At 38.6% G+C, this 15,642-nt stretch overlaps 1 protein-coding gene across 9 annotated transcripts in view; it reads right to left on the minus strand.

Moving 5' to 3' along the window:
* The window catches only part of LTBP1 (latent transforming growth factor beta binding protein 1), a 402,262-nt gene that overhangs the window by 21,603 nt on the left and 365,017 nt on the right, over window positions 1-15,642 (minus strand). For all 9 annotated transcript variants that reach the window (XM_049652315.1, XM_049652312.1, XM_049652314.1 and 6 more), the window contains 5 exons: window positions 13,035-13,211; window positions 12,193-12,279; window positions 10,158-10,286; window positions 9,336-9,476; window positions 7,955-8,125 (listed from right to left, as the gene is read on the minus strand). In XM_049652315.1, coding sequence (XP_049508272.1) covers window positions 7,955-8,125; window positions 9,336-9,476; window positions 10,158-10,286; window positions 12,193-12,279; window positions 13,035-13,211 — 705 coding nt within the window. The remainder of the gene's footprint in view (window positions 1-7,954; window positions 8,126-9,335; window positions 9,477-10,157; window positions 10,287-12,192; window positions 12,280-13,034; window positions 13,212-15,642) is intronic.

The following is a 15,642-nucleotide window of genomic DNA, read 5'->3' on the forward strand; positions in this document are numbered from 1 at the left end:
GAGGGAGAGAGAGAGGGAGAGAGAGAGGGAGAGAGAGAGGGAGAGAGGGAGGGAGGGAGGGAGGGAGAGAGAGAGAGAGAGAGAGAGAGAAAGAGAGAGAAAGAGAGAGAAAGAGAGAGAAAGAGAGAGAGAGAGAAAAGTAGGACTCCAGCTCACCTGATGTGGGGACTGAAGTCACAAATTGTGAGATCACGACCTGCGCCAAAGTCATATGCTTAACGACTGAGCCACCCAGATGCCCCATAAAATTTATAAATGGAGACCAAAGTGTTCAGAGATTTAATTAATACAGTTTTGATACAGAAGTCACTCAAGGAAAATTTTATCTGTTCCTTGCTATATTTAAACATTCATCACAAAATAAAAATCAATATTTTATATTAAAAATATTGGACTTATAAGTAGAATGACAAAATGTGTAAGTTGGACTTAAATTCTTAGGAAAATCTCTCTTTGAACATTCATAGATTATACTCTTTATAAACATAAAATACATTATTTTGCTTTTTCTATTTAAAAAATTGATAAATTGAATACACCGAATGTTCATTTAAAAGCCAACATTAAATGGTCCTTTCCAGCCATAAAGCCCCCCTTAGTGGACACTCGTGGCTCTGGAGTCCGGAGGGGCACAGAAGAGGCAGCTTCACTCGGGGTCCTGCAGAGCTGTCTGACTCTGCGTTAGTCCCTAAACACTCTTCCACTTCTTCATTGTCTTTAACTCACGCCTCCTTTCAAAAAAGACTTCTACCATGGAATAATCATTAGCTCAACTCATTTCCTGGAACAGGATTTGATTTGCTAACACCTACAAAGCATGTACTGTAATCCAAGCATCTCACACGCATTTATCACATTTAACCCTCAAATGACCTATTGTTGCTAACTGCCATTTTACATGCGAGGAGACTAACGTAAGGACTAAATGACAAAGCTGCATGTGCATAATTCACTACTAAATTTTATTTTCCAGTTGTCCTTTTATAGTAACAAAAGTATTTTCACTGCTTTTTGGAGGGAGTAAGAGGAAGCTTTCTAAGTAAACCAATCCTTTTGATAAGAAACCACATAAATGGCTTACTTGCCATTCCGTACAGTATCCAATTCGATTTAGCTCCATGGATACGAAGAATTACGTCCCAAAGCACTGGACCACTTACCACTCTACATATACACGGTATACATTACGTGTACAGGCATGGTAGCCAGACAATCTAGGAGGCCTTTTATATCTTTCCAGTGTGATTTTAATGCTCCACTATAATTTATTAACAGCTACACTTCCTTTAATCATAATATTCAGGATCTATGATCAAAATGATAAATGCTTTTGTACTCAGAGAGTATTAATTACCATAACCTCACAAGAGTTCTCAACTTTGGATAAAGGAAACTGAAGTAACTTGTCCAGTGCAATCGACAGAAGCAGTGCCAGAAACAGAACAAGATCCCTGGACTGCCTCAACCAAAGGCAGTGACCACTCACTGTGCCTCACATGTAGGATGTTCCAAAGTTATTATTAACATTCTTTGGAAACATATTTCTTGGAAAAGCCTTTAAACCATGACTGCTGAAAGGCCTTTTGCAACCACTGCCCAGTTACAATATTTTTTCAAGTTCAGTCCATGACTCAAATCCCCGTCTTCCTTCACACCTCCAAGGGTATTATGAAACTTCTTATATGGAGATATTTGGGAACATGTAAGAGCTGTGCATGGATATGGAAGAAATCACTAGCTCAACTGTTCGAACAGAGATTCCAAAGCCTGTCACTTTTGCAAAACCATATGAAAATATTGGGGGTAGATAAGCTATTGCGAAGTATCAAAACATTTGCTGTTGCAACAAATAGCGCATTTATTAAATAAGGGAATCAAGGGTATCACGTGCATGTTTTAGATGCAACAATTAGGGAAAAAAACAATTCTAATTTAGTAACATAACTGTACACTATGTTAGTTTTGCAGAATCAAAATTTACATTTCATGTAAATACAACCTGTACATCTGTTCCAAAATTTGTTGGACAGTGCATAGCAGGTGTGAAGTAAATAATGGAATGAAGGAAGGAATATGTAAGTAATTTAACTAAAGCTGAAAACAGGCAAACTATAAATAATTTAAGATTGCATTTCAAACATGGTTCTTTTTCCTAATTGCATCTTGCATGTAACAGTTAACAAATTCTCTAATGACAGAATTGATTTCAAATTTTTCTTCAAGCTGTAATGATTACAGTTTCCCCTTGGCACTCAAGTACAAGCATAATCCGTATCCCCAGAATCAGAATTTCTGCATCAACTGTTTCTATGTATTTGTATCTTCCAACTGTTCTCTCAGCAAAACTGAGAGGACCATTCCTCTGAATTTTGATCAATATTAGTGTTTTACAATTTTTTTTAACATGTGTCAATTTCTTTTGTGGCACTAGTTTCCTTCGAGTTTTAACTACTCTCACCTTTGTACACCTGACTTTCATTAAGAGTAACCGTAGAGGGTCCAACACTGTGGTGCAGTACATCGTACCACCAATAGGTGGCACTCTCCCAACACACTAAGGGTCCTGTCGAATTTCCTCTTAACTTCAAAGTTTTAGATCAAGACTTTAAGTCTTTATGTTCAATTTACTTACAGTAGGTCTAATTATTTCAATAATTTACTTAACAGAAGTCTAATTATTTGAACAAGAAAGCCACAGACACTGGGAGCCCTGGGAATCTTAGATTCCAGTAGTCAAGTGTGTCTATTTTTCTTTCCCATGTGGGTTAGTGGGTTCTTATTTCCATGCGATAACGGCATCCTACATATCTTGTAATTCATAGGCACATTTTCCAGAAAATTGAAGCTTATGCTTTCAAGAGTAGCAATAAAAACATTAAAAGTTCATTTTACTTAAGTGCAAGGTATCACTAAGTTCTATTTACCAAGAATAACTGCCCTACTTTAGTCCCTGAATTCATCAAATACATACTGTCAGTATGCCCGCCAGTGTGCTAGACTGTGATGGACAGCTGATGAGACACCAACTCTCATTTTGCTTATCTTACCATCTCGCTCTAAAGCTGTAGTTTCTCTAAGTCTTGTTTATGACACGGATAAAATGACTTGTCTTGCCTGACTTGGTTTTCCAAACACCTTTTTCTCCCAGAGTCTGGAATGATATAACATGATAAAGAGCTCAAATTCTAGGGTCCTCCCAAAGCAGTTCAGCCCCCCTGTCTCAAACCTTTGAAAAGCTGGAAGCAGCCAAGAGCACAGGAACGAGAAGGAGAGGAGGCCAGAACAGGAATATGGGAGCCGAGGCCTCCAGAGGATGAGGACGGGGAAGCTATCGGTGCACAATGGCTTCAACAAATTGTCCAATGTCATGTTGCAGGGCCTCCCCTCAATCATCTGGAACCTCTACGAATGCCTGGTGTCTGGCCTCCATGACTTTAGCAGAGGATTAACATGGGATCCTAAGTAGCCCCAGAAATGTACTGGATTGCACAACTATGCAGGTCTCCTCGTGTCAAGTCCTGATATAATCCGTCCCCCTCCACTTCCATCCCCTGCATGTGGTACCAATCCACAAGACGCCATCTAACTTTGGAGAACACGATTGAACAAGCCACTCCTACCTCCTCTAACTACCAGTATTCTCAGATGTAGTTGCTGCCTTAGCAAGAATTAGTGCCCATGACCTATTGCACCAGAAGTGTGAAAGCCTGTTCCAGAGCCAAAGCTTTACTTTACACTGCACTTTAATGCTCAAAGCTGATGACAAGTGCTACGATTTATTCCTCAAATTCCTCCAGCACTGTTTCCATCAGTAACTAATTGTTCCCCAAAGCATCGCTGAGCAACTAGGGAAACTGGAAGGTTCAGTGCCCGACAGGCTGGGATTCATCCAGGGCTTATATTAACCAACAGACAATGTGGTCCTTTTCAACTATCAAGATATCCATGAACGGCATATTTAAAAGGTTCAAGGACAGAAATTATGAGTAAACATGTTTTAAAATTCACACATTCTTTGTTTCCTCTTTGAAAAGTTTCTAACAGTATTAAAGTGAGCTTAACAAAATCAAGGTGGATGCTCTTAGGTGTCTTTAGAACCTTGCTGGTGTTGTCTGAGGACCAGTAGCATCCTTGCTAGGAATGCAGCATCCTTGCTGAGGACCAGTAGCATTCCTTGCTACGAATGCAGAATCCTGCCCCACCTTCTGCACTTAGAAACCAGAATCTGTTTTTTCATAAGATCTGGGGAGTACAGAGAACTGACATGCCCACTGATATTTGCAAAGCAGTTGTCTAGAAAAGCAAGGCTTATATGAGAGCAATTACTTCTGCATTTGTCTATCCTTAATTCATGCTCAGATGCTATTAGATAATTGTATGCTTTATAAGATCCTTGGATTTCAGCTACATTTGAAAATGCATTTGATCTGGGTCACTTAGCAGTAAGTAGCAATAGCTGTTGCTATCTTCCAAATGTGTCAAAGACTATTCTAGGTGTTCATGTATTAACTTATTCAAGTCTTAAAACAGCCCTGTAAGGCAGGTGAAATTACTTTCACATGAGGAAACAGAGGCACCAGGAGACAATGGAACAAGGTTGCCTAGATAGGAAGTTGCCAAGCCAGTATTCAAACTCAGGCAACCTGCCTCCAGAGCCTACACGCTGACCTCTCTGCTCTGGCTCCCCTTAGTGACTGTACTCTAGCAGAGATGCTCCATGGAAGATGGTTTGGTGTGGGTATAACTAGAATGTCAGGTGCTGATCAAGGCAATGGCAGTTGGTCAGAGGACCTCTGGAAAACCTTTGCTGTGGACCTTCTCTGTGGATTTATTCTGAACTCAGTATAGTTCTAGGCCCATAATTTTAGGGATATAACAGAAACACTCCTTCTGAGCTGCCTAACTTATTCCTATCCTCCGACTAAAACATTTAGAACAGTTTTCAATATGTGTCCCCTGGAACCCTGGGGTCCCTGAGAGATACCTGCAGAGACTAAGTAGTTATTCTCCCAACCAGTTCCCCCAGCAACTTTGAGATTAACGAATTTCTATATTAGAGGTTAAAATAACAATTCAGTTGACAAGACGGAAAACCACTGATTTTGAAGATTTGGTTGACTATATGCTAGAGATTCTTTTTGGAGATTTTATCCTAAGTACCGTGCATATGTTAACTAAAAGATTGTTGCAATGCTAACTATTGTAATTTTATAGTGCTACCATAATTAGCAATGCTAATTATTTTTTAGTTTGGCAATGGGTACCATACTTTTCCTGATATTGCATGCTCTACTAAAAATATTATACAGTATGTATTTGTTCACATGTTTGTTCAAATTTATATTTTAAAATGTTATGAAGTCTCAGCTAAAGAAAATTGATACAATATTCTAAAATTCATTTCTAACAGCAACATACTTGACTATTCTTCCAAAAGCTATGTCAATTAAACTTGACTTTCAAAGCCATTGGCCTGTCAGACTTATATGCAGTAAATACTTAAAATCATACTATTAGAACAGGGACAGAATAAAATGAAAATATGTGCAGAACCTTTATAAAGGAGTTTCTGTAACAAAAAGCATACACCATAATCCAAATGTTGGGGATGTGAACAGAATATATACAAAGCTCCTAAAAATTAATAAGACACCAAGTCCAACAAAAAATGGGCGAAGGAGGTGATAAACAATTCACTGACCAAGAAATACACATCACCTATAAACAAAGAAAAGATACTCAAATTCCCTAGGAATAAGGGAGGTGCATGTAAATATGCTTCTCACCCATCTGATAAAAACAATTTTAAAGACTGAGAATATCCAATGGTAGAAGGGTCTGAGGAAGGAGGCATTTCAAATGCTGCCACGGGGAGTGCAAATTTGCGCAATATTTTCAGAGTAATATAGTAAGTTTAAAGTGCACATACCTGCCAACCCAGCATTTTCATTTGTAGGAATTTTCGTACTAAGGCACTCCCACAGGTGTATATAAGATACATACATGAAAGTTCACTTGCAGCATTGTTTGTAGAAGGAAAGTCAAGATAGAAGCAAGCAGTGGGAGGGACAAACAACCCCAAAGTCCAGTGCTGCTGGTGACTAAATAAAAGTAGATGTATCCATAAAACAGTCTGTGCAACCACTTAAAAATTTATCATCTTTCCTCTATTCCAAGATACCATATTGTAAAATACATTCTGATATAACAGACATTATTAAAATGTAAAAAAATAGCTTGTGGCCATTGTTCAATGCCATCAATTATAAGATACCTCCCATTTCAGAGATGCTGAAGAGTGAAACAAAAAACGAAACGTGTCTTATCGACAATACGGAGTTCAGTTTTAAATAAGCTCTTTAATGTAAATATATGACAATAATATAAATATAGCTATATAACAACAATTAATGTGTAGGAAAAAGGTTTGCATGATTAAAAAAAAAAAAAGCCCAACTGTTAAGAATGAACATCTCTAAGGAGGAGCAGAGTTCAATTGTGATGGGGTAGGTGGAGAGAGACAGAACCCCTTTGATTAATTCTTTAGAAGGGGTCTATTTTTGAAAAAAAATCAACCATAAAAACCACTGGCTAAGTACAATAGATCTGACATATATAAGAGCACTGTGAGAACATGTCTCAAGGCCCTGTGTACTCCCTTCCTATGGATTTTGCTTTCCTCTCCTTGTGGCATCTGCCTCTGGGGACAGAGGCCATAGTAATGCTAATAATCATTAGCATTCACTCCCTGTGTCCCTGTTCTACCTACATCCTCCCCTTCCTCAACAACCCAACAGGATAGGCATAAACACCTCTGTTGTACAAACGAGCTGTGCTGGGTGAAGTTATTGGACAGTTCTTGATTCCAGATCCACCCTGTCTGGCCCCAGAACCCATCCTCTTTCCACTACCAGGCTACTATCATCACCATCTATTTCTTTATGTATTTGCTCTTTATCCTTTGCAAGTCTTTTCTCTTTTAAGGCATATTCAAATCATTTTCTTTTTTATGCTACATTGGTTTTAAGTTATCGCCAATCTGAAAGGCTATAAAACAGCTCAAAAGTTGCATTCTCGTGAACTGAAAGTCAATGCATTTCCTCTTTTCAAGGATTTTTTCTACTCTTGCCCATTCTGAGAATTTGTTCATTATAAACTCCCTCACTTTATGCCCACATGGTGTCTTTCTAGCTTTAACAACTCAATTTCAGAGCTAAAGACAAAATGATATACCCAACACTTTCAAGGGCTTTCCTTTCAAGAGCAGTTAAGTGGCGGCAGAGGTAAGAAGTAAGCAGTCAGTGCACAGGCCAGGAGTCACCAAATAGCCCAGACTCAGCACCTTTCAGTCTTCCCGCAACACAAGGAGAAGGGATAAACCAGGAGCCTAGCCTGCTGCATTTCCCATTGGAGCAAAGGTTTATCCTCGGAACTAAACTTGAAATGAAAGGACATTTGTTTGCATACATTTCAATTCCTTTCTACTCTCTTCCTCTATTGTTATAACTCCTTTTTGGTCTCTCTCACAAAGAGGCTGTCATAAAAACCAGGACAGACTTTCTATAGCCTCTAATACTTTTTGCTCTAAGTAGAAACTGTTAGAAATGAGAAAGACTGTCGAGAAAAAGGAAGTATCGGGAAATAGAAATTCTAAAGATCTATGTCACCAATTGCTAAGTTGCATTATGTTTCTTTGGGTCATTTATCATTCTTTGGGGAAGGGAACGAAGGTTTCAAAAATTAATGGCAGGGTCTAGACTGGAGGTAAACCAGGAGCCATATGTTTATGCAACCCTGCTCTTACACACACATACCCCTATCCCCACCCCTGATGAAAGTAAGGAATCAGGAGTGAAGATGAAGATACAGACGTGAAAGAACAGTCAGGATCCAAAGGAGGGAGGTGAACCTGTTCCCAAAGGCCTCCGGCAGAAGGAACTGGGTGAGGGCTCACCTGAATCCTTCATGGGGCAGAGGGCACACTGCATACCCCAGGCCTCTCCATACAAACAGCAGCATTCAGTGTAAGTTGTCTGCTTGCCAACAAGAGGCCGGCTACACACATACTCATCACTCAGATGTTCCCAGCACAGATCCTGGTAGACATCAGTTTCTTCTATTTGTTCTGAAAGGGAAAACATGGTTCCATGACAATTGCACTGTTATTCCTACTTCATAAACACAGCGGTGGAAGCCAGCGAGTCTCAAAGTTTCCATCTCTGTTTCTCAGACTGACTTCCAAGTAAAAGTCTGAAGCCAGCCTGGTCTTTCCATGGATCAAACCTCTGTCATCTCTAACAGGGTGTCATTCCATCAGCTGAAATTCAACCTGCCCGTCATGTTCCAATTAAATCCCTCCGTCTGCAGCTTCCCATCGTTGTAGAAAGCACTGCACGCTCTTCCTTCTATAGTCCATAATCCTAAAGCACTGATCTCTGATTTCCCAATCTTTCCTTTTTTACCTTGACCCTTCTGTCAATTCCTACCATTTCTTTCTACGTAACACTTTGCAGATTCTTGCTTTCTCACTCAATTCATTCACCAAAGCCCTAGTGACACTTCATGCTACAGTACTCAATTCCAAAGTTTCTGCCCTTCAATTGACTTCATCCAAAGTGGTTACTGACAGGGATGATGGATAGCTCAATTAAGCCAATTAGGAGTGGTGCATCATCTCACTGGCGACAGAGAGGGATTCCAATCAATGGACGCCAGGGGTCCCCACCACCTTGTTGGATTCCATGGTCTGTTGGGCCCAGCCTCTTCTGTGTCCTTCAGTCCAGTCAAGCAAACCTGATTATCTTTTCCTGAACTCACATCTTCCTCAGTTGCTTTTGAGGGTGAAATGTGACGAACAGGCACAGAAGAGCTCTGCCATCGGCTCAGCCGATCTATATTCTCTTGGCGATTAAATATGTATAGGGTACTGAATCTCCTACATACTGTTATGCATCTTATTATTTTTCTTCTTATTCTCTCTCATTTTTAAAAACTGTTCATCTATTTTTAAGAGAGAGCCAGAGAGAGAGAGAAGGGGAGGGGCAGAGAAAGAGGGAGACAGAGGATCCAAAGCAGGCTCTGCTCAGTCAGTGCAGAGCTCCATGAGGGGCTTGAACTCACCAACTGTGAGATTATGACCTGAGCTGAAGTCAGATGCTTAACTGACTAAGCCACCCAGGCACGCCTTCTCTCTTATTATTTTTAGCATCTCATTTTAATTACTCCAAAATACCCAAGGAGTCAATTTTTCTATTTCCCAGTAGCTCACAGTTCAGTCAAAAGGAAAACCTTGACATTTATTTGGACAGAGACTTGCATCTCACATCCAAACATACCATGTGATTCAGTTGGTCGTATACATCTTTTTTCTGAAGCATCCAGGACCATTGGATGGGTACAGAAGCAGTTATAAGAGCCTTCTGTATTAACACATTGGCCATCAATACAACTATTGGGGTCCTGACATTCATCCATATCTTAAAAGAAAAAAAATTAAAGAAAATCAATAATCAGTTGTACCTCATACACTCACCAAACTTTATACACTGCTAAATTGAGTCTAGATTACAGAGGCTGCCACATTTTAATTAACTACACATCATCATCCAAAAGAGAACAGCTTTGGCTATAAAAATATTAAGTTGTATTGATTGGAACAATAATGTTTCCCTGCTGCTGCTGACATTAAAGAAAGAAAGAAAACATTTAGGAACAGGATATGCTTAGAAATTTAAGATAAAATGCCTCTTTATGATAGTTTTAAAACTATTTCCTTTTGCTATGTTTTTCTGTCTAGTGTATATGGTTTTCTGCTTAAGCCTTAAAGTCTGGGTCAGTATTTAAAAATGACTTTCACTTGCATGGTATGAGTGATGAAACAGGAGGCTCCCCAGACCGAAAGAACACTTCAGTTAAACCAGTGACCTGAATTATAATTCCACATTGAATATTAACTCTTTGCTTGAAATCTGTTCCAAAAGTAGGAAGGAGGTTTTTTTATTTTCTTAAATCTTGCTCAAAAAAAAAGATCCATAAACCATTTACAGGTCTTTCCAACATGTGACTTAGATGCAAAGCAATTTTTTTGACTACACAGCATCACTTATTTTTTTCCATCTGTATATTTTCAGAGCACCCTGTATCCTCCTAATACTTACCAAAGCACTGCAATTTGACGGGATCATAGTATGTCCCCTGCTTACAGTAGCATTCATAACCAGGCTGAGTGTTCAGACAGAAGCCATTTTTGCAGATTTCTTGCCCAAAGAGCAGGCATTCATCTGCATCTATGGGGGGCAAAATGGTGAAAGAGAAGACTGAGCTTTGGTCTTTGAGTTAAAAACAGTCTAACGAATACTGGGCTTCAGTTGACTTAGATATTATAATATTCATAGTCCAAAGAATCTTCAGATACAACAGGAGAAAATTCTTAAAGTTAAGCCTAACTCACAGATGTAGAAACAGAATCTGTGACATTTGGGGAACAATGTCCAAAACATTATTGGAGGGGGTCTTTTTGTAAATATAATTTCTGGGTCACTACCTCCTATCCAATGAAATAGTTTATGAACTTCACAATGCAGCCAACAGTATTTTCTCAAGAATATACCTTTTAAGAAATGTGCCTTTCTCTAAATGTGTATGTTGGCTCATGAACTAAATGGGATGAAGAAAAATCCCCACGAAGAGTTTGATGGAACTTGATGAGTCTGTCTCGGTGATAATGACCAGCTAATGGAAGCACAAGTTCTGAAGGTCTTGGAAGGCCCATTTCTCCACAGAACGTAAAGTGCTCACCATCTGTCTGCAAACCTCAGTTTACTGTGGTAAGTTGGGGACAATAGGAACATCTGCCTGACAGGAATGAAGCAATTAAATGAGAAAATCCATGAAGAAGATTCCACAGACTCTCAAAAAGTGTTTATCCCTTGCTTTCATTGCTATTATTATTACCATCAGTTCTAGCATTTTAGAGCAAATGTCATATCATAAAAAAAAAATCATAGGCTTCATGGATGAATCACTCAAAGTTACACAGCTGGAAAATGGCAAAGTCAAGTCCATAATACATAGCTGTTTGGATCTGCAACTAATATTCCAACCATTTACAGCACTGCTAAGACAGGGTGAGGAGGAACTTATTTTTATATGAAAGAGAGGGCGACTTTATGGTAAAATCAGGGCTCTGTTCCATAATATGAAGTGAGATTTAACTATATGCCTGCAAAAACAAAGTATGATATTTGTGAACTTGAAAACTATTAAACACATACTACAAATCAAGGCTTCTTGTTATTTAATTGGACTGAATCATAGATTTATTTAAAAAGCACATATGGAATTTCTTATCCAGCTACTGAGTATCATTAAAACGGTAGTTCTCAAAAACGGATGGACAATAAAAATGTTTAGTCTGTTTTCTAGCCACTTAGCAGTTTTCAGTATTAGACTATAAAGGGAAGAAAAAAACCCCATAGTGTATATAAGAAGGTCATAATATCTCTATCATGGAAATGTCAAAAGTGAGTAGTTAACAAGGAAATACTCATAGATGTGGCTTAAATTTCACCAAAATAAAAAGATTGTGCATTTATTTCAGAATTATAGATTACCAGCATTAAATACACAAAACACATTTACTTTAGTTTTCTTCTTTTCCATTCCTTATGATGAATCGGTAGCCATTAGTCAAAGCATCTTAGCAAATAGTAGGATGAGTTCTAAAAAAAAGTCAAGAATCTTAGCTTTGTTGATGACCACAAAGACCAATATAATGATGGTCAAAATTATATGGTCTTAGCTTGTATTATTTATAATATACCTCTGGAATAAAAGCATAAATTTATTAAAATTTATTAGGCACCTCCTAGGTACAGAGTTTTAAGTATTTCTAGTATATTATCTCATTTAATCCTCACGATAACCCTTGAGACATCATTCCTATCTCCAAGATGAAGAGATGGAAACTCAGGAGGGTCACATGACATCCCAGGGCTGCGTGGTCTTAAGTATTCTAACTCCCAAGACCAAACGCTGCCCAGAGTTGACAGGCGCCTTCCCCTAGAAGAATTAAAGGCTTTCTAATCAGTTTCTATGATGAGAAGAGCTATAACTCTGTGGAGCCCAAGCCATGCTTTCACCGGAATGCTGATATGCACACGTGTTACAAATTCATTTCTGTTTGATTCTGACCTTTATAGTTCTCATCACCAGCATCATAAGAGGATTCTCCAGTGGGGACAAAGCCTTTCCCTCTAGGACACATTTCAGCGAATTCAGCTGATTTCAGGAGAGACCAAAAAAAAAAAAAAAAACAGTTAAAAAGAGAAAAAAATAAACGTTCTCCATTAATGTGTGTTTTAAATTTTGAAATTCAGTTTTTGGTTTTTTTTCCCCCAGACTCCATTAAGTTTAAGGCAACTCTTGTCATCTATTCTGGACAAATAAATTCAGTATAATTTCCAAAATTATGGATTAGGTGCGAATAGATCTAATGACTTTAAAATTTTTTACTTGTAATTAAAAAAAAAAAAAACCCTCCTAGTTCATGCACTTCTCATTTACCAACGTTTTGACTGATGTTATGACTTACTTCTCCATTACTGTGGTTTCTAGCATTTTAAAGGTTGAATAAGATTCCAGTCAGGCAAGATCTTAGCCTAAATATGCAAGCTCTAGCTACGGATAATGCGGGATCAGTTTTAGCTAAAAAAGACAGGTTTTAACTTAAAAATGGAATAAAACCGAATTGCCTTTCTGCCAAAATATCATATGGAACCATACTGTAATAGTGTATTCTGCGATGGACTGATGTTAAGTTTAAGAATTCATTTTGAGGTGGGATGAGGGGGATGGCTCCAGCTCTGAATGAAAACGTACTGTACGGTAATCTCATCTCAATGCCACTACGGCAGGTACCAGTCAATGTCATCCTTTCAAGGCTTCAATGCAGCAACCAAAATGAGAAGCTTCCAAGACCCTGGACACCACGGGACCCAACCCAAGTGTGAACACACTGCTCAGCTGGTCCTTACCAGTCCCCACGACAGGGCAAGGGAAGATCTCACAGTTGTCTCCCCAGCCGGCACCGGAGGTACAGCAGCACTCTTGTTTGGTGACATTGGGGGCCAGCACATTATCGCAGAGACTGGCATCGTTTAGATTATAGTAGCATTCTTTCTTTTCTTCTTTGGGTTGATCATCATCTAAGTCTAAAGAGAGTGGAGAGAGTGAAAGGGGGGCCCTCTAGGACACACCAGATTGGTATCACAACAGAGCGGAAAACACAATAATAAAGAGATAGATGGGGGTGGGGGTGGGGGTGGGGGTGGGGTGGGGGTTGGGGGGGGTGCCAGCAGCATTTCATTTACACAAAACGGCCTTCTGCTTCAGGTGTGGGTCCTTCCACTTCAAGATAAAAATGCACTGGAATCCGGAATTTTGATACATTTCTAACACACCCCAAGAGTGTAAATCTGTCAAAATCATTTTCTTTTACGTTAAACCAATTGCTATACTCCTATAAATTTGGCCGTGAGAAGAGTTTCCATATCTGCTTTCTTGCCAAACATAGGCCCATTCTATGTGAGCTATAACACCTACTTAAATCAATGAAAATTTTCCCCAACATTTGACCAGAGATGTGGGGCCACACAAAATATTTAACTCTTAGGTGGTTATTTGAATCAACAATGCCCCAATCTTTTCTGAACAGTACAAGGCAGAGTACAATAACCAGGAAAACACTGCAATAACCCCAAATCTCTAAAATAACCTTTTGTTACTGAAAGTCTACTTAAAATGCTGCAAATATAGGACTTTGAATGAAACAATGAGTGCCAGCTAAGCCTTGGGGAAGAATTTCAAGGCTCGGTTCTAGTCCTGGCTCATGTGTGTTCTAGAGGAATATATTTTCCAACAGACTCAGTTTAACCCTCTGTGATAAAAGACAAAGTGATATGAGAGAATACAAACGATGAGAACAAAATTCACTTACTTTCAGATAATACTATAAATGATTTAATCCCATCAGATTTATAGCCTATGAACAAGACTGCGCTTTTAAAAGCTTTTAGAAGTACTGTATTTGGGGGCGCCTGGGTGGCTCGGTTGCTTAAGTCTGACTCTTGATTTTGGCTCAGGTCATGATCTCACAGTTCATAGGTTTGAGCCCACATCTGGTTCTGTGGTGACAGTGCGGAGTCTGCTCAGGATTGTCTCTCTCTACCTCTCTCTCTGCTCCTCCCCCACCTTCTCTCTCAAAATAAATAAATAAAACTTAAAAAAAGGTCAGTATTTTGAGAGTAGGCTTGTAAAGTGGTCTAATCTCTTCTCTACCATATGCTGCAGAGTTCAGTTACTGTGTATGATCCAGTCAGGACTTATTAATAGTTTTTATTTTATGCTATATCAAATAAAAAGCTGACTACTGCCGTGACAATTACTTAGATTAATTTCAATGAAATATTTTCATTAGAACACTTCTTAGATATGAAGGAACTACAAGGACAAAGGGAAAACATTTGCCAGTGAGGATAAGACCTGAAGGTCAACACCTACCTTTGTTTTGCAGTTGGTGCACAATTAATTAGGAAAGTTTAAGGCGTTATTTTCACAATAGTGCCCTATGTACTTACTTTGGCAGGGTCAGATTGACTGTAAGGACTAGATTAATACGCCACTTAGCAAAAGTGTTCCTAAAATAGAATTCCACAAAATTCTATCAGAAAAGCAACTACCCTTTCTTTCCTCCTAGGGCAAGGAAAACAAGCAAAATGGCAAACAAAACTCTGATGTACACAGAACATCAATGAGAATGTAGAAGACCCCTTTCACACTTGATTGTGGCTGTTAGATCATTCTATCTTTGACATAATTCAGGCTGGATTCTAAGTCAGTGTCAATAGCTGATGGCAAATTCCAACCTTGAATACAGGTCCAGGAAAAAGAGGAAATGCTGATTTCTACAACAGATTATGAAGTGGTTTTAAGTCCACTTCCTTGGATGTGAAATCAGATAAAACTTGCCACAGCCCTCATCTCTTCTAGCTTTCAAGTGTGCAAAAGACAGAAATGTGTTGTGCCCACACGCAGAGAGCAGTCAACCACCGCTTCCTTCTCTTTACGAGGGGCTCCAAGCTCTTATAAACAGAATTCTTTGGGAAAAGGGCGTTTGAAGTTATTATTAAAATCCACCATGAGTCTTGCAGAAAAATTTATAAACTTTCCCCCAACACTTGTAAATTCATTGGCAGCCCATTACTAATGATTTTGCTCATTTTACTCAGTTGACCTAAAAGTACAGCTATTAACATATGCATTTGGAAATACAAATCAAATCAGCAGCGTAATTAGCTTGTCAATCAAGTTTACAGTCTGTGCAAAGAGAGGGCTGAATAATTGTTTTCTTCTTGCGTTCCAAGTTCTAAGTATGTCATGGCATTTCTTACAACATGGAATACTATACAGTAGGGCATCATGAAAACTGCTATATTCCTAAGTAATCAGACACCAGAGGCTAATGTAGGAGACAAAAACTTATATATATATATATGTATATATATATATATAAGTTTTATATATATATATATGTATATATATATATATAAGTTTTATATATATATATATGTATATATATATATA

This window comes from Panthera uncia (assembly GCF_023721935.1).
Source record: "Panthera uncia isolate 11264 chromosome A3 unlocalized genomic scaffold, Puncia_PCG_1.0 HiC_scaffold_12, whole genome shotgun sequence".
Taxonomy (NCBI): Eukaryota; Metazoa; Chordata; class Mammalia; order Carnivora; family Felidae; genus Panthera; species Panthera uncia.